Source organism: Megalops cyprinoides, chromosome 7, assembly GCF_013368585.1.
Source record: "Megalops cyprinoides isolate fMegCyp1 chromosome 7, fMegCyp1.pri, whole genome shotgun sequence".
NCBI classification, from domain to species: Eukaryota; Metazoa; Chordata; class Actinopteri; order Elopiformes; family Megalopidae; genus Megalops; species Megalops cyprinoides.
Window position 1 is genome coordinate 27,227,783 of NC_050589.1, and position 24,519 is coordinate 27,252,301.

At 45.3% G+C, this 24,519-nt stretch overlaps 1 protein-coding gene across 1 annotated transcript in view; it reads right to left on the reverse strand.

Moving 5' to 3' along the window:
• The window catches only part of LOC118780397 (leucine-rich repeat-containing G-protein coupled receptor 6), an 85,613-nt gene extending 61,094 nt beyond the window's left edge, over positions 1-24,519 (reverse strand). The window contains exons 1-3 of the mRNA XM_036532852.1: positions 24,269-24,519; positions 23,829-23,985; positions 18,882-19,063 (exon numbers count right to left, since the gene is read on the reverse strand). Coding sequence (XP_036388745.1) covers positions 18,882-19,063; positions 23,829-23,985; positions 24,269-24,519 — 590 coding nt within the window. The remainder of the gene's footprint in view (positions 1-18,881; positions 19,064-23,828; positions 23,986-24,268) is intronic.

Sequence of the window (24,519 nt, forward strand, 5' to 3'; positions counted from 1 at the left end):
AGTTAAAGTATCTCTCTCAATATTTTCAAATGTATTCATAAGTTGCACGGATGTGTGTTTCAAACTATTTTTTTTTAGGGTATAGCTTTCATGAAGGAGCCTGCTGCAAAGAGAACCTGAAAGCCAGGGCATTTTGGAATAGCAGGGTATGCATTGTCATTACTGTAGTATTTTGAAAGTATGTATTTGCCATACAGTAGAATTGCCAATTTTTAAATACAACCCCCCCCCCTCCCCAATAAGGAACAGTCTGTAGCATTTAATTAAGTGTCATTAAATATACAGTTACTGCTTTAATCTATCTTCCGTGGAATAGAGAGAACAATGTTAGATATCTGCCCATTCAGGTCTATGTCTGAATGTATTATGCATAACTATTATTGTAAAATAAAATAATAATAAGCTAACTCCCTTCATTCTGTGAGTACAATCTGGACAGAGAGCAAGAGAGAGGCAGTGTTGTGTGGTTTCATGCAGGGAAGATATTGGCTGGGAAACCTCAAAACTTTAATCTGTCTAACACCACGCTATGATACTGGCTTCTTGACACATACATACTCAGAACAGAATGTAATTGTTTATAGTGACCTCTAGAAGGGGAGACAAACATTTAGATGGAACTGCCACAGAAGTGCCAGTCAGGCTGGCAGGATGGGATGTAATAATTGAAAGTACTTTTTTCTGGTGCTTGGTGAAGTGAGTGATCTGATCACTGGTGCAGTTAATTCTGTTGCCGTCTGACTGCTGGCAGAGCAGGTAGAGCCAATGCCATGCGTTGGTTTGCCCCTCCAGCGGCAGTGCCTGTTGTCATCCTTGGAACCACACTGCGCTGCTTGGACACCTCTGTGGAACAAGCCTTTCAGTTCTAATTCAGTTCTGCTTCTCCACCAGGGGTACATGGCTAATGTTACACAGTAGACTGATGTATGGTGGCGGTCCGTGTCAAAACAGCTTCTGGAGTCCAAGTCCTGCTATTACTGTGTCATATTAAATGGGTGCCATCAGTGACTTAAGATGCGCCAGCAGCCGTGATGAAAGGGTTCTGGTGACGGGACGTCAGCTTGTCCATATTTTTATAGCATTTAACGTCTCAGAGAACAATTTTTTATTAGTCTATTTGTCATTTATGGATATTCATATTAGAATTCAAATAGCTTCTAAGTTACAACCACCGGCTTATGGTTTGGATTTAGCCCGCTCAAAGACATACTGTTTAGCCAATAAAGAGAGGCCTTAGATAAACTGGATTTGGAAGCAGCATATCATGGCAGACTTAGGGATGATTAATGTAGACAGCGTAGTATAACAGGATTTTCCAGCCTAATTTAAATTGAAATTACGGTTTTCCTGAGGTTTAAATGAGATGGTGTGACATGAAAATAGATTGATCTCATCACATCAGAAAAATTTTAAAAAAACCCAGTCAACACAGATTAACAATTTGATCATAAAAACAAACACAAAAAAAAACATTCAGCTTGATTCCAAAGCCCTGGGGCATATCAATAGCGTTCTATTAATATTGTGTTTCAGTTGAATTCTGTGGTGATTAGGGAGAGAGACAGAGATAGAGCACTGGCAGGGGCTTCGGTATCCTGGAGCCCCCCGCTGCATACGGCCCTTCACGTGGAGCCTGGGAGAGAGCCGGCCTCACTCTGCCCTGATAGACTGGGACAGCCTACTGAGCTGGCTCACGGGTAATTACAGGTATCTTTCACTCAGCCCCGATCTCTGACAACAGATTCCTGGCCGGCCTCCAGAGGCTGATGAGCTGCTATGAATAGCAGCCTGCTTCAATCAGAAAAAGGGCTGCTCATTGGGTCGCAAAGTGTGCGTCTCCTCCAGCCCTGGCGTCCAGGTGATTTCAGTGCACGCCTTTCTCTCAGTGCGCTCTGCCCCGGCTCGACCCCTCCCGCTGCAAGCCACAGTAATCACATCCAACATTGAATGTGTTTGTGATTGATTAAGGTGACTCTGGGTTGGCGGGAGTTAAAGGGGATGCATGTCGCTCAGATTGCAGGGCTGGCCTTTGTGTGCAGGGTGCCTGATTTCAGCAGCCCCCACCCCCGCTTTCCTTGGAGAGGGTCTTACAAGAGACAGAGGGGCTGCCGGGGGGTAGAAGTCTGGAGCCTGGAGCCCGATGACACGACTGATACAGAACTCCAGTCACAAAACATGCAAACATACACACACATACATGTACACCCACACACACACACATACACACACACACACACACACTCACAGACACACAGACACACACACGCACACACACATACACACACACACACACACACACCCACGCACACACATGCATGCACATATACACGCTGCTCAGAGATTATTCCCAGGACCAGACCCAGACGTGTTTGTGATGTGTCCTGGCTCAGGTCATCGCTGATAACCATCGCCACGCTGACATAACAGACAAACCACCGAGACATTGAGGAAAGACACGCAGAGGGACCAGGATTGCTTTGAGGAGTTAAGATGTAGGCGCTTTCCGGACTGAAAAAAATTATGGCTCAGCACAGACGTTGGGTCACTTTGAAAAAGTTCCGCACGATTTCATCTAAACACGTGTCCCCAGGCCGAAACCAGGAGAGACACTGTAAAGACGCGCGTGCAGTCGTATCATGGACAGACACTACAGAAGGGGGAAGCGTCTGAAGGATATTTGAGGGACTACCCAGACGGCTCCGTCAGGCTCAAACGCTGTGCGTCAGCGAGAGCTTACCAGAGGTACCAACTGGAACCGAGACCAATTAAAAGACGTTTATTTACTCTGCTTTGTACGGTAGCGCCGAAACCAGCAGGGCGGCCCCTTTGATGCGGGGGGAGACGTGAAGAACGGCGGACTGCGAGGGCAAACGAGTTGAACGAGCGATGCGTCAGTGCGCTAAGCTCCGCACACAGTCGGTGCCATGAGCTCTGCCTGAAAATAAAAGCCAGTCTCTCCTGGGCTGGGGCACAGAGGGGCTTAGCCTGCGGTCTCTCTCTCCGATCGAGAATTGGTGGGTGGTCCGTGGGCCAGTCAGGCACTCATTTTCCTAGCTCCTAATTCGCTTGTCGCGGTTTTTTCCCCCTGGCCCGACTGTTGTTAGCCGTCACCACTGTGGTGCGTCACGTAATGACAGCAGTTTGCGGTTTCCAAGCCAGGGCTCTGCCTTTATGGGAAAAGCAGACCCAGAGGCCTGACAATAGAATAATTATCTGAAGAAAAAAAAATTAATGGGGGGTCTGGATCGGAACAGATCTGGATCTGAAGAGCACTGGGTCTGTGGAAATAGAGGGGTTTGCCACTGGAGGGACCTGCATGAGATCGCGAACCTCTCCTGCCTCTAGAAATTGTCCTTTTAGAATGTGCCTCAACCTGATATATGAGTGCAGGGCTCTACATCAAGCGAGCGTCACAGCTCATTCACATTTCACAGCTGTCCCACCGCAGTTTGCGGAGATTGAAGACCCAGAACATACCGTGCTCAACTGGTAGAAATAAATACGTCAGAGGCTTGACTGAGAACACTTCCATTCGACAACATATAGGGAAGTGAGATTGAGGATGTCCTGTGGGCTAAATCAAAGAGATAGATCGGCGGAACGAGGCACCCACAGTTACAGCGAAGGGGAGGGAGTCTGGGAGAACAGGACGACAGCTCCACAGACAGGTTCAAACCGCCTCCTCCAGCCAGTTGGCGGCAGACTCCGCTGGAGCCCTCATCAGTGTGGGCGTCCCGCGAGTCAACGGCACTTCCTCTGCCTGCGACAACAAGTGCTACTGTTTCAAATCCCACCAACACAGCGGGGTTTTGTCAATGGCAGCCTAGCCGGGCCTTCTATTCATCCATTTGAAGATGACTCTCCCTTAGAGCCCTGTCCTTGTGAGGAGAAGTGCTTTTTCCTTACACTTGTGGCGAGCGGAAAGAGGGGTTTGATCACACCAGAAGAGGCAATTACACCCATCCAGCGTAATCCTCACGTACAAAGAAACAAAACGGAGGGGGTCTTAATAAGGGGTTTTGGCGAATGGTAAAAATTACCACACAATGCACTCATTTGAAAAAGAAAGGTCCAGAAGGTTTAAGGCATAATTAAGATTCCTTTCTTCTAACCGCAAGCTCCAGATCACTGGACTCAAATTGAAACAGGCCTGGACTGAGGCAGGGGGGTTGGGGGGGGGGGGGGGGGGGGGGGGGGGGGGGGGTGATGGAGCTAACATATATAATTTCTACAGGTTGCACATAATGTAGCCTGTTAATATCAGGCAAGTAGGTGGGAAAGGAGAAAAAAAACTGCTTTTGGAAATAATTGTGCCTTGATGGTCCAGGAAGTTACAGTGTCAGCTAATACCATAATAATACTTTTGCCATGATATTTTCTTGGAAGTGAAAATGGAATATGTATAAACACAGATTAAGAGGCCTCTGTTTTGTTTTTCTAATATAACTGTTAAATGTTGCAGTGTGTTGAGTTTTCTGAGAAAGTTATTGCAGTGGTGGTTAGGGGTCTCATATGTCAGGTGACTGTCGACCTCTCATTCATATTTAAATGTGTTCATTAGCCATACCTTGAGGAAAATATGGAGCACAGATTTTTAACAGCTGCAGCTTGCCTGAGAGCATCCTGAGAGTATATCGTAAAGCAGTAAAGCTGTTCACTGTTGAGTCTCACTCTCCCAGTGTTTCAGGACTGCGGGACTGCATTCTCACCGGTTACCACATGAAGCCCGCTTAACAAGAAACAAAAGAGTGTTTTTTTCGGGTGAGCTTTCCAGAAGCTAAATCCTACTCAGATTAGACTCTGCTCTACTCTTTCAGACCACAGAGGTCTGAAAATAGGGTGATATGGTGCACACACAAAGAATGCCCCCACCAAAAAAGAAAAAATAATCACCCAATCAGCATTTGGAAACTTCTTCCTTCAGATCGTTGAAGGGGGATCCTCCGTGCCTTGAAGGTCTTGAATAATAAACAAGCCAGCTTTCGTCAGGGGGACCTGAGGGGGGCTATCTCACCAAGGGGACTCCTGACTCCTCCGTCCCTGGGATGACAGACGGGGCCACAGGCCTCAGAAGTGCGGTGACAGCCGGAGAGGGACGGTAAGCGCGGGCTCTCCGTAATGGCGGATGACCTCGCCGAGCGTGCTGTGGCCGCCCTTTGAACCCCCGTGGAAAGCTGACAGGGTATGGAGTGATGATTCCCGTTCGCTCCGAATCCCCACCCCACCCTCCGGCCCGGTCCCTGCCTGCCAAATTCGGCTGAGGAGACACATCGCGCTGGGGAATCTCCCCATCCGCTGGGGTTTTCAAAGCTGGCGGCATGGGCCCTACCTGCCCGGCTTGCCAGCAAGAGCAGCTGAATGGCAGCGTGAGCCGAGCTGGAGATTTCCATTCTGCTCTCTTCCAAAGAGCTTCTCAAATGCGTTCGCGTGCAGAAGTGCAGGCGCATGTGCGTTTTCTCAACTACTGTTGAACATCCTGGATAATGTCTGCAGTGGTTCAGTGTGTTTCCATTTTGAGTGGATACCACATGTGCAGGCTGGATTGCATGGAAGCATTGCAAAGTGTAGGCACAGATAAGTAATAAAGAAAGTAAGTTTTGTAGTGTTCAGTGCTAAACTAAGGTAGCAACAGGCTGAGGAAATTTTTTTTTGAAAGCTCTGATGAAAAGATATGGAGAGAAATCACAAGTTCAGTGCTTAGTAATCTCAGAGGCGGCCTTTAGCGCATGAGATATACATTAGCAATGCACTAACGTGTGTTAGGTTAATCGTGATCTGTGTCTGCTTTTGCTCAGCATGTTTCCTAAACAAACTGACCCCCTTGAGACACAGCACATGAAACTGTTGTTTAGTTCTGCCATTTTGTAAATGTGTTTTAAATAACTGCCCCTAAACAAGCTGCTGCTGAATAAACACATTTGCTTTCTGTAACTTGCTGTGAGAGCTGCCGACACTTTTCTGTAAAAAATGCGAGCGGACAGGGATTGACAGCCTCCTGGAGTCCCGCCCTCATCGTCCACCTCGCCCCCTGACACAGTGGAATAAGAGGCATGTGCCTTTAGGTTTGTAAACTGCAGGTGGTGCTGTGCATGGACAGACATACCATTCTGTTATAAATGTAACCTATGGCTATGTGTCTATTCAGCTCCCTTTTCGCTGCAAAGGGTGAGTGTATTTTTAACAGGTGCACCACCTTGGTTAATTACCCTCATTACACCCAACTTGACCTTCTTTATTCCCCTGTCAATGGCAGCTTTTTGGTCTTAACATTTGCGCCAAAAAACATGTTCCAACTATGGTCCCATTTCCAGAAGATGGTAAGCAACACTGATAAGTGTATTCAAACACACCTATGGACTTAAGCGTGAGATCCCTTAATTGTGAAACTGATACAGCCAACACCCAGATGTGTCCTTCACTTGAATGTCTAGTATCCCTGATGTATAGCTGCAAAATTATATGGTCTCATAACAGAGACATGTTAATGGATGGATAATCAGGTGTAGGAAGCAAAAGAAACCTGTTACTTTTCTCTCTTTAGGTTTCCATCAGCTCCCTGGCAACGAGATATACATGTGATACGAAATCAAGCACAACAGTTAGCAGGTCCCCTTGCCTCCCACTCACAGGGAAAGAGAGATTACTCCCCTGCAATGTGCTTGTCTAAAAGAGCTCGATGAAAGAAAAAAGAAAAAAAAAGATTGTTGACATCCACACACACGCCGTGAGCTGAGAATTCCAGCCTCCTCCCTATCTCCTCTCTAATCAAGTATCAAAGGGAATGTCTCTTAAAGCTTTTCAAAGGACAAGAGCTATTTAATGTGTTGCCTAGAGTAAAGATTATTGCAATAAATTCTGACGCGTCCCCAGTGGGGAACGGCAATAAAAAGCAACAGGTTTTACCAAAGTTTGGCAATACCCTTCCCTCTGCACAAAAAGGTGCAAAGTGCCTCACTAAGAGCCTCCCACACCAGCAGCACGGTACTGTGGGGAGGGTCCCAGGCTTGTTTGTTGTGCTGCAGCTGAAATACTGATCTTTTATCTGCATGTTTTCTTCGCCTGATCACTCAACAGGTTTTCTGCTCCACCGTCCCACATCAGTGGAAGACACGATCCTCCTCGATTTCTGGAGCTGATAAAAGTTAGTAAATTCAGCACATGTATGATGTGGTTATGCATGCCATCCTTCATCTATATTTTATACACATAGTGCCAAATTTGTTTTCCATCATCTGTAACATGTTTCGTCTCTGTTGCGCTATCTCGCGATGGGTTTCTGCGACTCACCCCGCCTGAGCGTACATGCGTAGGTGGGCTGTAAAAAAGCATGTTTGCCAAAGAGTGTTTACGGACACATGCCACAAATCATCTGCAAAGCATTTTGCTGACAGTCGGTGAGGTTTTGGCTGTTTGAACAGGCAAGAATTTGTAACGACTTTTACTCGTTGTGTTTACCAACTCATGGAGGAAAGTGGAACTGTATTGTGTTTGTATGTGTTGTGAAAAAGCAAAAACTGGCTATTGCAACAAATTAGACAATCAAAACAAATAGATATCACCTGTTTCTTTGGTGAAGGTTTATAAAATGTCCCAATGTAAAAATGCCCCTGCATTTTAAATGTATAGCTATTAATGTCATGGAATACTGTTCTATACACACATCGAGAGGGTTTTTACAGTATATATACACTATATAGTAAATATAGTAAATATAGAAGGCATGGGAAGGAACTGGAGCCATAAGAGTGTGTCCTGGGTTGTTTGGATTGCTCATTCCTCAGCAGATGGAGGATGTTGTGGTGAGCCTGAAGATGCATCCGCCTCTCATGTCTCCTATGGTTTGCTTGTTCAACAAGGACGCTCTGATCTCCCTCGACAAGACTCAACCAACTCTGTGGAGTGGAGCCATCCCAACAAGCCACAGGGTGTTTTCTGTAAACTTATGGAGGCTTGGAACTGGGAAGCACATTTGGGAAACAGCACAGGTTCCCATTCATACCCATTCATGCTTTTTTTTGGAGGGGATAGGGGGGTGGTGGTATATTTCATCCTATATAAGCATTTGAAATCTTGACTGAAAGTGAATTCTGCCGGGTGAGCTTTGGTTGGGCCTCATGGGTCAATGCAGTACTTATTCTTCTCTGCTCTCACACATCACTGACCTAGTAATGACTGTTTAGAGCACTTTGGAGCTCCAGAGGAACAAGCAACTCTGTTCCTTCCTCTGCCTGAAGACTCACAGCAAGTTGATGCAAAGCTTGACGAAGACAACATAACTTTAGTGGTGAGCAGCTGCTTTTGGGACTGTTGCCTCCATTTCACGCAATGCTGATTCCACACATTCGAGCACCCACCTCGTGAAAAGGCCTTTGGGCCTTGGGTCCTTTCTGGAGCGCGGGACCCCTGAACTGTAACTGCGGTTGACCTCTGTGAGCGGGTGGAGGGAGACCCTTGCACGCAAAAGACGGTCTTCAGTCAACAACAAGAAGCTGAGATACAAACTAGAGGGCGGGATTACGGAGACGGTGGTGAGCCCACCTCAGTTTCCTGCTCCATCGTGGAGCGGAGGGACACGAGACCAATGACAGCCAGGACAATCCCCAGCCTTATCGGCTGCTTTTGCTTCTGTTTGGTCTCGTGCTCAAGGTCGTTCGACCCCCTGAGCTATGCAGCCGCAGCAAGGGTTGCAGGGGTGTGGTCAGCCCCGGCGGACTCTGTGGGCCTGGACAAAGTCAAACTGAGACCTCTCGTCTGCTCCCCCATTACACGATCCCTCTTTTTCTCCACAGAGTTAGGCGGTGGCGTGGATAATTTCCCCTTCTGCCAAGACTCATATATCCTCTCCATGTTTTGAGAGTAGACAGAATTGTTTCAGGTCTGAGGCACTAAAGCTGACAGGGCTACAAGAAATATTAGCTAGGAAGGGAGATTTAGGAACCTGCAATGAAAGGGCTTTGTCCAAAGAGACATATTTTACCTATTTTGGCAAAATAAAATACAATAGGAGAAATGCACAGTAATTGCAAATAGTCCATACAGTTTTGTTATCTGAAAGTAATACTTCAGCTATGATGCCCTTGTGGTGTGATGGAATCATGGGAAATCTGTAAAAAATGTGAGTCTGAACAAAAAAAGCAATAATAAATGTATTGGCGGCTCGATGGCTGCTCCATAGTAATCATTTATTGCTTGATAAATGAAACCCTTAGATCCCTCTCTTTCCCCTCCTCCAGGGCCTGTATATCTAAAAAGGGGTATGTGTGTGGCGTCCTTTCATACGGCTGACAGAGTCTGTCATGTTCAAAGGCCTGGGAGAGAAATACAGTCAATGACTTAATCATAGGTTAAGGGTCCACATGCGAACCCCCACCCCCCCCCCAAAGTCAAACATGATGAACTGTCAAAGTGCCCCGGGACTGAATTATGGGCTGTCAGTCCTCCCAAGGATGGGACTGATCCTTGCTCTTCTCCCCCCGCAGTGATATCTCACTCATAATACGTCCAGGGAGACACAAAGCTTCACCAAAGAGAGGGGCACGGGCAATCTTTGATTCTGATGGCTACGTTTTGGGGTGGAGCGCTTCACAGCCCTTCCTGTGTGCTGGCCTTTCCAGATATTTTCAGCAGTGCCCAGACTTAGCCAGTAACCTTTTGACAGCATTAAAGCAAGTCTGAATTAATATCCGTATGTCCATATCACAAAAAACAGCAATAATTCAACGACTTCTTTACGCACACACAAAGGCCAAAAAATGACCCAGGAACCACGCCGACAGAATGGTTGAAGGCATTGTGGGTGAAATGGAGGGGTGTTAAGGTTCATTTTTGTGGAGCACAGCAGCCTTGTATCTGAGTGCGTGGGGAACACTGCCTGTTCACAGGGTCTCCTCTCTGTTCCCTGTGCCTATTTAAAGATGTCCCAATTGAGGGAGTGTGCGGTAGGTCTAGGAGTTTATTTATCCTAGAGTAACTCAAACTATTTTAAATCTGGCTTTTCAAGGCACTAATTGGTCCTGTTTCACTGTTAGGTAACAGGAGGAAATGGCCAATTACTCCTATATTTGTTTGGCACTGAGGTTTGTGTGTGTGTGTGTGTGTGTGTGTGTGTGTGTCTGTGTGTGTGTGCATGTGCGCGTGTGTGTCTGTGTCTGTGCACATGTACGTCAAAATTGCAAGTATAAATACTGTCCCTTGCTGACATGCTCCTATCTGTAGATGTGAACAATTAAAATGGAACATTTTTTCAGTTGTTTCAATGAGTGCTTTTGCATTAGTTGAATGGCAATAACACAATATTGCAAGCAGTGTTTTCAAAGTCCACTTGAGGTAAAGGAAACAGCTCTTGTCAAAAGAGTTATATGTCAATGCTTGATTTGGTTATTTCTGGTATATCTGGTATGAAATGAGCTGTAGTTAACGATATTTCATGTATACGTATCTGTATACACGAGTGTTAGATTACCTGGTCCACCATAAACTGTTTAAAAGTACATGCTACATATATATATATATATATATATATATATATATATATGTATATATGTGTGTGTGTGTGTGTGTGTGTGTGTAGATCAGAGGTCTTCCCTCTCCTCCTTCACTCGAATACCACATTGCACACATGCGTGCTGAATTCCTGAACCACTTTTGGAATCTGGAACCTTTCGGCCAGTTTCGCAAAACCTGCGATCTTCACTTCCCTTAAGATAAAAGCTGCACTAAAAAAAAAAAAAAAAAAAAAACTGTCTCTTCAGGGAATTAAGAAAAAAGACACAGAAGTTGACTGAACCTATCCCAAGAAGATAAATAGAACAAACATTTTTTTTTTCATAATTCAGTAATGCTGAAAAAAATAGCCTACTGGTGAACGCTTATTTGAAGATTACACAGATTCATCTGAATATCTCTTCATTATGAGATAAACTGTCCGTCGCCACCAAACCAGAGCAGGAAGAGTGGGAACTGTGGTTGCTGTTAATTGTCGTGTCAGAGTTTTTGCAGGCTCCCTTTCCAGCATACGTGATTCATTATGTTCACCTGTTTCTAGTTTGGTAAAGGACCTAAAATGAAGCCCTGGCCCACCAAACAGGCTTATCTCTATAAACTGTCAAGCGTTTCAGCTGAAAATTTTATTAAACTCACCGTGCCAGATACCCCATTGACATTTGGAATCTCATTTTTGGTGCTTTTTTTTTCCAGTAGTGGTCAGGAAGCGAGTATCTGCCAAATATGTACATATGTTTCATATATTTGTTAACTTCTTGTATTGTTTTTTGGCGATTTCAGGTCTTTTGTAATGGACAGCTGACTGAGTAACCAGAGACCGGTAATAATTTCTGTAAAACACGTCAGCTGTAATGTATGTTTTTCCATCACTTTTGGTTATACAACCTGCTGTGTATATTTTTCAGTGCCACTGTAAATCTCAACAGCTGAAGTCCGCCGACAATATTCGCCATGGTTCTCCAAAAAGCACTCCCACAGGGAGCTTACTCAGTGTTCCAAAATATTTTAAAACTTTCAAAGTGTTCCCCTCTGCCAAGATCAATAAAACCATTATCACTCTATTTTTTAATGTTGTTCAGATTCTTTAAGAAAAAGGCGGTGGGAGTTTTTGGGGCCAGCTGACAGCGCACACCGCAGTCAAGAAAAGTCATAGCCTGTTAGTCAGTCCAGCCTTAAATGAGCAGTACTGCATAGAAACTTTATCGTTTATCACGTTATGTTGCAACTGTTTTAGCAGCCCCGCGCACAGGACTTCAAGCAAGATGATCAGAGATCATCTTCATCATGCTAATGTATGAAGGAAGAGGTACAAGAGATGAGTGAAGTTGGGATTTATCAAGAGAATTCAGAATGAGAGTGAATGATGTACTTTATTTATTCTTGCTTTCAACTGTTTTATTTATTTTTTGGCACAGCATTCTTCATTTTTCCTCATTTCCTACATGTACTCATTTTCTGGTTTGTGTGGGGTTTTTTTTCTGATGAATATTTTTGCATACAAAAGTGAGTGTTTATTAAAACGGGGGGTAGAACCAAACCAAAGAGCAAACCAAGGGAAAAAAAAGAAATTCTCATGAACTCTCAGCAAGATGATATCTATGACATCACAGCAGTCACATGTTTTCATCACATGGACACATAATGAAATTCTTGGCATGACCGGTGCAATCAGCAGGGACACACCAGGAAAACACAGAATCGTCCTTAATAACATTTCTTGATAACTGAATGTTTGTCCATCGTGGCAAGATATTCCATCCAATGCCCAGAGGCACAGAACTGTGTGATTGTGAGGCCCGTGCCTAAATTTATGACCTTCCTCTAGTAGATAACACAACTGACCAAAAAAATCTTCAAAAACAAGGTATGGGCGTCTCTCCAAGAACCCCCGATAACAGGTTCCTGGCCCCGGGCGGCGGAACTAGGGTCTGTAAAGCAACCAAAAACATGTGCCTGCAATTCACACGCTAACTCAACGTTCATTTGTGTTTATTTAGAAAATTACTGCACTCCCCCAGGAGCCAAGAGCCCGAGGTCCCCGTTACATTAATGCCTCTGAGCTGTGCGGAGTCTGCCTCAGTCACAGTTAAGGTATGAGCCCGGCTACCACAGCCACAGAGGTATGACGCCTGTTAATTAGAGGTATCTGACAATAAATGTTTCCATCACACAGGCGCGGCTCCCGCCCCATGTTGTCATGAATGTGCAGGCATGCCTTCGACACCGCATGAAAACCGTGACCCTGTTTTCAAGAGCCGTTTAGGAATCTGGGAATCTTTGGGAAACCCGCATCTCGGGTCTCTGAAGTTGAAACGGAATGGCCCCCTGATTCCTCGGCTGCATGAGAGATGGGAAAAGGAGAGGAGGTGCCAGGCTGTGGACGGTGCGAAAGCCCGCTCAGCCGGTTCCCATTGTGGAGGACGCACTGACAGCCAGCACAGGAAGTCGCTCTGATCCCCCCAGAACCGAGGTGCCCCCCCCGCCCCACCCCCTTATCCGGCCCTCCCTCACCCACCCCGGGCCGTCCAGAGGTGAAAGCGAGATGTTATTCTTGGCTCTGACAGCGTTTCCACTCTCAGGTGTGTTGTCACATGACATAATCAGTCTCTAATATTGCGCTGTTTAATGCGCTGGGCTCTTCAAGCAATGCCGTCACGCGCTAGGAATCCGGCAATATTACATCTCACTTCTACGGGAAGGCTTTGATTAGGGCAGATTTGGAGTGTTAAGTTTCGAGTTCCTTTCATGGAAGCGCTATGTCATTTTTCTCAGTCGTTTATTTAACGTATTTGTATTTATGCATGTTTTCCTTGGATTCGAGGACATGATCAGAAACAGATTTGCTACCAAAATTTTATTAAATTTTGATTATGTTATGAAAAAAGCAGGCATGCGACACATTGGCTTATTTTACTTCCAAATTACTGCTATTGAAAGGCTGTTCATGTTCCAGTGAAAAGCAGTCAGTTGACAGCAATTCAAAGTGTAGAGTATCTTTTTTGTGAGTGTTATTAGGAACAATGAGGTAGCCTCTGTCATTTTCTCAGATGAAATAATAAAAACCCATTACCTCAAAGTGGAAAATGTTGCTTTCGCGGTCATATTCCCAGACAAAGCAGGCCTGAATTGGCGTGAGGAGAAAATGGCCTTTGAAACAACAGCAGAGAGTAGGAGGACAGGTTTGCAGGCTGACACTCTCTTGAAGTGATTTGTAGACATCCAGTCTGAACACACTTCTACTGAAGTGTCTGATAACATCACCCTTCTCATGCAGGTTTCGCTCCCCATAATATGCAATACATGGCAAAACAGCTCCACCTAACAGCACAGCTGTTTAACACACAGTCTCCACACTCTAGTCGGCAACTCTTTGAACTAGTGTGTACTCATGTATAGTTTTTGCGTCTCCTGCAAGCTAATGTATTTACAGACTGCCCCTGATATCTAGCTTACTGTGTCTCTCAGATGAATCCTTTCATAATGTGCCTGTTAGTAAAGTCTGAGACTGGATGCATTTTCTGCCATGAGTGAGTTATGATGCAGTGCTGTGATTGTTTTTGTTGGTGGTTTTGCCGAGACCCTGCTTACATAATCAATATGTGGCCCTCATACAAGGCGACATACTGGTCTTGTATCGCCCCACAATACAATCGGGTGTTTACTGGGTCCGTGCAAAGTACCTTGCACAACAATACAATAGCAGTGAGGCTAACCCAGCTGAAACCCACAGCTCCAAACCCCCTCTAACCATTTCTCCGCAAGGCCTGATATTGTCACTTTTAATTGAAACAGCTCCCAAAAACTCTGAGCGAAGCCACATGGAAAAACAAACCCTCCGATCCAAGCAATCCCACAGTGCCATTTGAATTGCTAATCTCAACCACTGGGTGATCTCCAGTATAGTTTAGCACTCTGTAAAGACTGTTTATTCACTAAAGCTACATCGCATGTGAACACCAACAAGAATTACATTAGTTCCAAATTCCAGCTTATTCCAGGGGTTCTGAAGTTCCATTTTTCCTTAAGGCTTTCCATGCCTCTCGCTGTTCTCTTCACAGCTCCAACACCTGACGAGAGGAGTGATGACCTCACCTAGTTATATACTGTTATCTCTTCGTAACATCAAGCCAAAAGGAATCCATTCAACATACTGTACACACACTTCATTTTTTTCCCCTCATTTTAATCTGTCTCACTCAAGCTTAATTTTATACCTCAGAGGCTGGCTTCACAAAGGGGAGAATATCTCAGATCGTGGCAACCGTCAGCCGCACCGCGGTAAACTTATATTTATTCATGTTTTCCCAATCTGTCATCGCAGCAATAATTCGCCTCTCTCTGATGTGTGTCGCAACCCACCGGCTCTGCGCCCGGGGGACCCGGGAGATAAGACATGGCGCTCTGCTGCGGCGCACCGGTTCGCTGCGAGTATCTGCCGATCGCGCATATGTCAGCTGAGGGGGTCGGCGCGTTTGAAGGAGCGAGGAATGCGTCTCTTTAAAGGCGTACGGAACATGCTGGGGGTCTTTCGGTGCAGGAGCGTTCCCACCTGATTTTGTTTTGCTTTCTGCTCGGTTTATCGCCTTCCACAAAATCAAAGTAGCTAAATTAAGCAGCTGTTGACTGGATGAATCTTTCACGTGACGTGAGAGCTGTAGTTTCCATGAGGGCTAAATACTTTCAGTCTCAACTTTTTAGGCAATAAGCAAAATATTTCTTAAAATATGCACCAGGTTTTCATTCACCTTTACTAGGTGACATTGTATTTTATTGCGCAAGCATTACAGAACCACAATTAACTTGCTGTTTAAAGGGCTATATTCTTTCAGTCTTAACCTTTTAGGCAATAAACAAAAATTCTTAAAATATGCACCAGGTTTTCATTCACCTTTACTATATGACATTGTATTTTATTGCACAAGCATTACAAAACCACACTCAACTTGCTGTTCAAAGATAAAAGTATAATGCCTCTTCATAAAGTCAACTATTGAATTTCTAGCTTTGAGCATTCAATGTTATTTCAGTTCTGGTAAATGGTAATATAACACAAGACCACATTACCACATCGCCATAAAATTGAGGCATTTTTGACACAGTACAGGTAAAGTTTTTGTTCCAGTACAGGTAGTACTGGAACAAAACAGTACAACTAGCCCCAGGTGTACTTGAAAAAAATGCACTTATTCAATGCATATGCTGGCTATCAGAATGTGGAAAATACAAAGCATTTTTAAAAATCCCATCCCATTCTATGCAACAGGGACTTTTCAGCAATAGGCCGCTTTTGCTGTATTAACAAAAAAAAAAAAAAAAAAAAAAAAAAGCTGCATTCCATTATAGCCAATGGTGTCTTCCTGCCCTCACTACTATCAGATGCCTTCCTCCCTGCAACACGATCGCTCAGCTTTGTTTTATTTGGTTCGACCAGCAGCTCCATGGACCAGCCCACAAAACTGCGGGTACCATTAACTAATTGTCGCAGGCAGACTTTGGGTTTGAGAGCCATGTAATTTCAATTAGCTAATTTCACGTTCCTGTGTCAGCGTTTTGCAACTGCCAGCCTCCTGTCACTGAGAGATGCTTGCTCCACGCTTTGGCAGTGTTTCATCGTCTGTCACACAGCCACCTCCCACTGTATTCCTCAGAGCTGTCTGTGTGAGTTCTGTCTCCAAATTGCTGTACTGCCATGCATGAATCTCTCCTTCATTTTTTCCTTTTAAAACCTTTTAAAATGGACCAAACCTTAAGGAAGATAAGATGATTTCATTCGGGTAGAGAGACATGGATGCATTCCAGTCTCAGGCGTGGCTCAGTAGTGACTAATCTTAAATATGATATAAAGTGACATTGCATAAGCAACGATTAAATGAATGTCATCCAAGAGGCAACACTCTGGATTTATATGTGAAATTAAAAGAATAATGAAAAAATGAAATCAAAAGGCAACTCTTAGTTTTTGCATCCATGGGTAGGTTTGGTTTGCCATGATAGGACCATTCAGCTGGAACCAGGGGGAACCAAAATTCCAAGCTCACTTTGATTCAACCAATTGTTCACTGAGAAATCTGTTGCTGTTATCTAAAAAAGTAGTTTGAATCTTCCAAGAATGTGTATATATAATTAAACATTTAATTTCTTTCATTACACTGCAGGGAAATTGCTACTTTCTGACACGAAAAATTGATTGTTTATTGGTGTTGAAAATGCATGTCTAACAGTTGACATGGGTCAATGATATATCTAAAAAATGCAGACAGTGCTCCATCACACTGAAGCTCAGTTCTCCAATATAGCAGAATGACCTTCATGTTCACTTCTCTCCATAGTGTACCTCTACACGTATGTCTGCAGCTAAATGCAGAACCTCAAAGCTGTGAATCTCTTATCCCCATTCTGACCTACGAGATGTCTGTCGTGAGCTACGTCCAGCACCAACCACATCTACACTGACAACAAGGTCCTGAAAATGGCACCCGGGTGCCAGAGCGGTCTTGCTAACCCTCCTGAATATAAAAACTGCCCCGGTCTGTCAGACCCCAGAACAGCATCACACCAACACTTCAAGTCTGCTGGGAACCGGACGCTTCCTGGGGCTTTTTGTCGGCAGCAGTGGCGCACCGGTGTGAAATACACCTTTTCGCACTGATGCCCCGACAGCAGCCAAACTCACCACGGTACCTTGAGTGATCAGCCAATCAGATCCCTTGCTCATTCCAGTCCACCAAGGACATTCCTTTTTCAGCCCCCTGCACTCAAGCACTGGCTGCATTGGTCAACAGCCCAATGCAACAGTGGTCTGCTGGCAGTGGCATGGTGGCTAAGTAGCCTCTCTTGAGTTTTTCACGGACTTACTATTGCAAACCTGTGTACATAACCCAGACACAGGAGCAAGAATATAATGCTCCAAAGGCATGAACGAAATAAAAAAGCATACCAATGGCCAAACCCAGCGGTGCAGCCAGCTCTAACCGCAAAACCATTATGCAACTATATAGAGTGCTGTGAACATACAATGTGATGAAAAAAGTGTCTATTCATCCGAGTTGTCAGTTCATAACAGCCAAGCTTGTTTATGCATGAAAATGTGCTGTAAGCTTGCCTGGGGCTGAGCGAGAAATGCTGCTGTTTGGAGGAGCTGTACTGTAAGATGTGTCACTGGTTTACTGTGCACAACATCACCTTATAGGTGATATAAGGTGAAGGTGAATAATTCTTAACCATCTTCAGTGAAAGAGTGTTTATGCTTCTACAGTAATTGAATACCCTTCAGCTTATTAATTTTGTCTGACATATGATTTGTGAGTCTTTCATGTAGCCTTACATGGATTTGAACCATAAAAATGAGAATAATAATAATGTGTGTATAGTACATGTCTCATATCAGTTGGAGGAAGCTGTGCTGCTCATATTCAAGAAGAGAAATACACTTCCTCATTTTATGCTTTTTTGGACTTTGGTTTACAGAAAGACAGAATGTCAACTGTCTTCAAATTCTACAGCCAGCATTACTATAGTGATGCATTAGTTGACTCACACCAGCAATCATTTAATAGCGTATATAAACTGTGTGATGCAAGTGCTGGCCACACTGTAGTAGCTTGTACAAAAGAGTATCTACATTGTGTGAACAAAGTGTCTGCTAAACTCTTTGGTTTGTCTGAGAAATGATCTCAGATTCAAACTGAACGGTCTGTGAGCTGACTTTAGGTTTTGGGAATGGTATACTGCAGGAATTACATAGATGCATTATGATGCATACAGCTCCCCTCACTTACTCCTTTGAGGTTCATAAACGTGTCACTTTGAGGCAATGCTGTTCTGAACATATTTGCATTTGTGACTGATTGAGGCCAGTTCTCCTCACAATAGAAAGTTTTGCTATTTGTTTTTTTTTTTTAAATCATGGATTTTTTTCAGATGCAGTAAGTTGTTTTGAATACAAATTGAATACAAAAGTCCCGATGCATGTTCAAACTATCCTAACATCCATTCCCTCTGTATAAATTTGTGTGGGTTTTTCAGGCATGCTCAATTTCACATTCACAGAAATCAAAGAACTCATCAGGTCACATGCACTTCTAGTATTGCTCACAGGTTGCTCCCACTAGCAATCAGCATGTAAGATGAAAAAGTAAACAGCCATGAACTATAGTCACCTCTATAACAACTTTTTTTAAAAAAAAAGTCCATTGATCTTTTTTCCCCAGATTTCTCCACGACACACAACATCAGGAAAGTCACGAGAGCCCCTTGTGAGCAGGTGAAATGCCGAGCGAGAGGCAGTCATCAATCTAGAGGTTCAAAGCCTATCAGTGTTACCCCCCCACTGAGGTGCAAGAGCAGAAAGAGGAGGGAAGGAAGACCACTGTACTCACAGGTATGAGGTGAGGGGACTCAGGTTGCTGGGCACCGCCGACAGTCCGAGCTCCGAGCAATCCACAAGCAGCAGGATGCCGTCCTCCTCGCACTGGCACGGCGAGGGGCACAGGGCGGTGGGGGCCGCGGGGGGTGCGGGGGCACGCTCCTGCAACCCGCGCCCCCGGGCGCTGCCGGCAAACTGGAGCACCAAACACGCTACCAGAAGCATGCTGCTTCCCTGGAGTTCAGTCTCAGATGGAACAGAGTCGGGTTGAATGAGTGAGTGAGTGAGTAAGTGCGCGTGTTGTGTGTATGGGTTTCTCTCTCTCTCTCCCTCTCTCTCTCTCTCTCTTTCTGCCTCTCTCTCTCTCTCTCTCTCTCTGTATCTCTCTATCAGTTGGGAGCTCCCATGAGCCAAGTCAGTCAGTCAGGGGGGTTTCAAGCGTTCCTTCTCACACCAGCCTCCTTTCTTTGCCCTCCCTCTGTCAGTCTGTCTCTCCCCCTCTCACTTTGGAGGCATTTACCTATAGCAGTGGGAGCCCCGTGTGCCGGAGGAGGGAGGCCTCCCATTGGCCGGGCTGGGCCAGGGATGGGCCGGCGCATCCGCGGGGGTAGGAGGAGCCAGCTTCTCCCCAGGGAGCAGGAGTGATCAGTCAGAGAGGGGAAGAGGCACACATTTCGGAGAGATGAGAAGCTCTGGCAAGCCCCAGTGGAGTTGCACAGCAGCGTGGGGTGCTTTTGCCTGCCGCGAGCCGCCGCAAACCTCCTACTACCCCCCCCCCCCCCCAACCCCCCTGCTGTCTCACAAACCACACCATACAGGTTGCCTACAGAAAACTTTCTCTTTCTTCCTTTTCTTTTCTTTACTTTTTTTCTGTTTTTATGTAAAGTCGAATCTTTCCTCTCTTGACCGAAGGCTTGGGATTCTGTTTCTCACTCGTCAGTGAAAGGGTTGCTTTTGATTTTGACCTGGAGAGAAGCTATGGAAAACAGGGTGTCAGTTACTGCTGTCAGAGAGAGTAACAAATTCAATACATACTCCCCGTCCGCGGAGGGAAGTGAGCTTCACCTCCACCACAGCTGATAGTCAGCTGACGGCTTTCCGCATGTCCTCATTATTTGCTTTTTCTGCGCCTGATTGTGTGTCATGCCCCAAATACATGTGGTAATTATCTAGTGACAGCCTCCAGAGTTCCCCAGAAGATTACCTTGACCCCCTGGTCAAACAAATACATTACACCTTAACCACAACAGTGGTTAACTGGAAATCAGTGTACACATGGATCCACAAAGCTCCAGTTTAGAAAAACACAGAAGGGAATGAGTCCGGCGTGATTGTGTGGCCACACACACGCGCAAGCTAAAGCCCTCTCTCTTCAGCGCTGGGATCTGAGTGTAAACAGCTCTCTCTGACAATCTCAGCTTTAATGACAAGTTGATGAAGAAAGAAAAAGTGTGTGTATGTTCTCAACCTTGTACAAATAACGTTTAATTAGCTGTGTCTGAATTAGGTTTCTCAAAAAAAGTTTTTCTTGGAAGTGTCTCATTTCGAATGGCATTTCGGAGCACTGACTTGAGAATCCTTTAATGAAGTAGGCAGTACATGTTGCTCTGTTGCAAGCCTTAGATTCTCAAGGATACCCTGCCGATAGATTTATTACTGTAATTTTCACAGTATGTAGGGAAGTGTTTTGTTTCAGAAACCTATGTGGCCCTACATGATTTTTACTTCATTTTGAGGATTACAAAGTCTTTCATAAGATATTAGGTATGTAGGTCCTACCGCTTACTGATGCATACTGTTATTGACTGTCCCAGTGGAAGCTCTTGCATATTAAAACATTTTTGAGCATTTTTGGCATGCTGAAAGATGACCTGGTGTCCTCCTGAGGGCTGGAGATAACCAACTGGGAACACAAAGTAAAAATTCATGACAGAAGAAAAAAAAAAAAACTGGAAACAGTAGATGGATTACAGAAGATTTTTACTCTCAAAAACAAAAATAAATTAGCATCGCCTGCAGTCCTGCCATGTACAGTTGACAATGCAGAGCAGCTAGTTCTTTGTGAATGAATGAGTTTTTGAGCGTTCTTGTTTTTATAAAGTCCTTTTTGCTTTGAACTTCATCTGTGGTGTTTTATTTCCATGCTTCATTTCACGACACTGGAACAGTCAGTTTTCATAGGTTGATTTAAAAACCTCATAAAAGATCAGAACAGTCAGTAGTTAGTTACTACTGAAGGTGTAAATGACAGTTCAAAGTTTCCGAGATGTTTTTCTTTAGACTCATTGATCGCCACTTTACCACACATCACAGCACATTCAGGGAGAGCAATTACTGTGGTGTCTCCACACAGGATGTGTGCAGCCATGTTCTGTGTAGGCAGCTGTCATGATGATACAGTTGGGATGATTATAACAGTGCTGTTCTAGGGCTGACTGTGATAAATGTTACCAAATACCACAGCAACACCATAATAATGGCCATCATTATATGTCACTCTGCATTCTCTCAAATCAAGATATAGCTTGTGGGAAAGCCTCATTTGCCCTCACAAATCCCTTGCTTCAGTCATAAATGGCCAGTTCATAATGCCCTCCTATATTTCTGTACATACTAAAGCACAGGGCGCTGTAGATGCATGTTCCTGTAGGCACGCCTGCCTAGAGAAGACTCTAGAGTTTCTGCAGCTGCACAGAGAGTGAATGCTTTTCTTTGGTACATTACATCTGACTAGAGGACACAACTTTCTTGTGACATGAATCGTTTAAGGTGAAAGTTGTAGAGGGAAACTACAATTACACTTTTTGGGAAATGGAAGGGGGAGGTGGAGGTCGGGATGGGGACTCACTGGAAATGTGTTCATTGATCATTCATGTGCATAAATACAAGTGTCGCCAGTATAACATGGGTGTATATATGTGTGTACGGATCAGGTATACCACACTGTGGTGGATTGTAGTAGTAAGCAGCAGGTCTTGCACCCCAACGTTTGAGTTCCAGGAGGGTTGCTGTTCTCATACTGTTATTACTACCCAAATTAACTGTAAATAACCAGCTGTGCCAATGTATGGCATGAGCTAAGCAGCGCTGGATAATGCCATCTGAGAGGCACATGACTTATATAATGTAATGGGGTACAGGGTCTGTCTGTGAGAAGGGGTGATGATTGTGCTGAAGCTACAGTTAGGGTTCAATTAAGCCAGAACCGGGGGTGTCTCTACTGCCGCTCTGAGGAACTGACACCAGGCATCTCATCCCAGTCATCCTGGTTCAGCTGCAGAGCCATTACCAAACCTGCGTGCGCCCTTAGGTACTGTAAGCAGCCGCGCCTTCCCACCATGTCCAGGCTGGCCAATAGTTTACCTCCACCTGTGGGCAACATGGCAAAGCTGTCTGCGGAATGTGCACACGCTCCATTGGCTATCACTACAGTTTACTGCTCATTTTAGCTACCCAGCAGGCTGGTATTGCTTTTGCTGGCTTCATCCCAATTCAGTTGCTATACAGTAAGCATTAAGCCCATCGAAACAAAGCAGGGAAGGGCATTTTCAGCACACCTCCAGAGCACATCACCAGTAATCAAAGCTATACTCATATCTGAGTCAAATTTACGTCAAAAAATGTGATGTGTTTTGTCTCTTTGCTATTCTGTTAGTGTTAATATCTAACTTTACACAAGGGCACACCGAACTCATTTAATAAGGGATTTTTTTCCATGATATTTTTCAGCAGAGCTGCTCTCTGCCTTCCCTGCTTCCCTAACCATTCCCCCATGCTCAGTTCCCTGTTGCTGCGTTGCCTTCTGTTATCTGCAGGCCATTATTTCACCCATCCTTGAGGAACATCCACTACTAACGCACTAATCTCCTCCATCTCTTATGTCTTTCGCTCTTTCCTCTCAGTCCTCCTCTGTGGAGACCAGCAGTGGCACGTTTCATTGCCGAGTCTCTCATGTGAATGCATTCTCCTCCACACATTCACCAGATTTCAGTCTTACCCCTACAGGAACAAGAAGACAAGTGGAAATATAAGACTGTGTGCTGCACTCTGTAATTCCCCAATGTGTCAGTGATAGAACTCAAGCATTTTTACAACACAAAACTCTCATCGTGCATGGCACCATTGCTGATTTATTAGCAAACTAATACTCTGATAGCTGTCAAACTCCACAGTGATGCCACTACTCTTGTTTTTTTTTGTTCTTTTGCTTACACTTTTATTCATCACAGCTTTCTTTGCGTAACATTGTACATGTATTTAAGGGCATGTTGATGCACTAAATCTTCATCTTCTCGTGTTGTTTTTCTGCAGAGCCTATCTGTGACTGTCAGCACTGGGTTCACCCTTATCTTAGACTGTAGACTGCAGATGTGATTGTAGGCAGATGTGGTGTGCACTGTACAGTAGTGTATCTCCAAGTGCAGTTGGCAGAATGCGGACCACGTGCAGTACAGTACAGCACACATACACGCTTCAGATAGACTGCCCATTCAGCAGGCTTCCCACTCCTTGGGCTACAGTGTATCTCATTAATTAATTAAAATTCCTGTCCCTCTCTGTAGAGCCATTGTTGTGTTCCCCCACACAAAACCACTCCCCCACAGCAATCATATGCTGTCTGGAGCACAGCCAATGCATGGTGCCCATGGTAATTGGGTGCTTATATATTTGTGCTGTGCGCAAATTGTCTCGCCCCAGGATCCCCCTAAAAACAAGTCTAAATGAGAAGCATGCCCAGTCTCTTCTCTTCAAAAAAAGAATGAGAAAGAGGAGGAGGAAAAAGGAAGCGAGTGAATGAGTGCTACTCTCCATGCCAAACGGCCCAGGCCAGGTCAGGGAGGGCACCGGGGGGGTTGGGGGGGTTTGGGGGGGTTGGTTGAGCCGCGGAGGATGTGAAGGCCGCACCAGAACAAAGGTGGACTTGAACGCTGTTACCAAACACATTGACTAACCTGGGCACCTGCTCAGCGGCCATCCTTTCCAGTGTTGGGTTTCCAGCTCCGGCGTGGCTACAAGGTTCCGGGATGAAAAGACGGCTCTGAGGCGCAAGATCAAAGCGCGGCCCCTTCCACCGGTGCCCCGCCCTCACTGCACACACCGCCCGAGCAAACGGCAGTCTTAAAGACACAAAAGAGACCTGAGACTCACCTGACTCAATACACCGCCGGCTATTTGAGCTCCTTCCATTCAGGCGGGCTCAGAGAGAAAGGAAGAAAGACCCCGTGGCTTCCTCCGACAGAGCCCGGCGCGGGGTAAACAATCGCCGAGACCCCGCTGGGTGTGTGCAAGGGGCTCAGGGCTATTTAGCAGCAATAAGTACCTGCTTAGAACCACATAGGTGTTTTTCAAGTCAAGCCACCCTAAAGCCAACAAAGCCTTTTTTCTGCAAGCTGTCATTACGGCCCCTTCTCCCCCTCCAGGCCTCCAGCTGGGGCCTGAATGGAAAGTGGAAAGGGGCACGAGAAAGCGGGGGTGGGGTGGTGCGGGGCGTGGTGTGGGGGCGAAGTTTCAATGGGAACCCAACGAGATACGAGGGAGGCCTCAAACCGGCTGTGCGCAGCAGTCTCGCACAACCGCGTTTGTCCCTCTTCCTCTGCGGAGCACTCCCGTTCCCTCCGTTCTGAGAAGAGCCTGACAGTGCTGATGTTCAT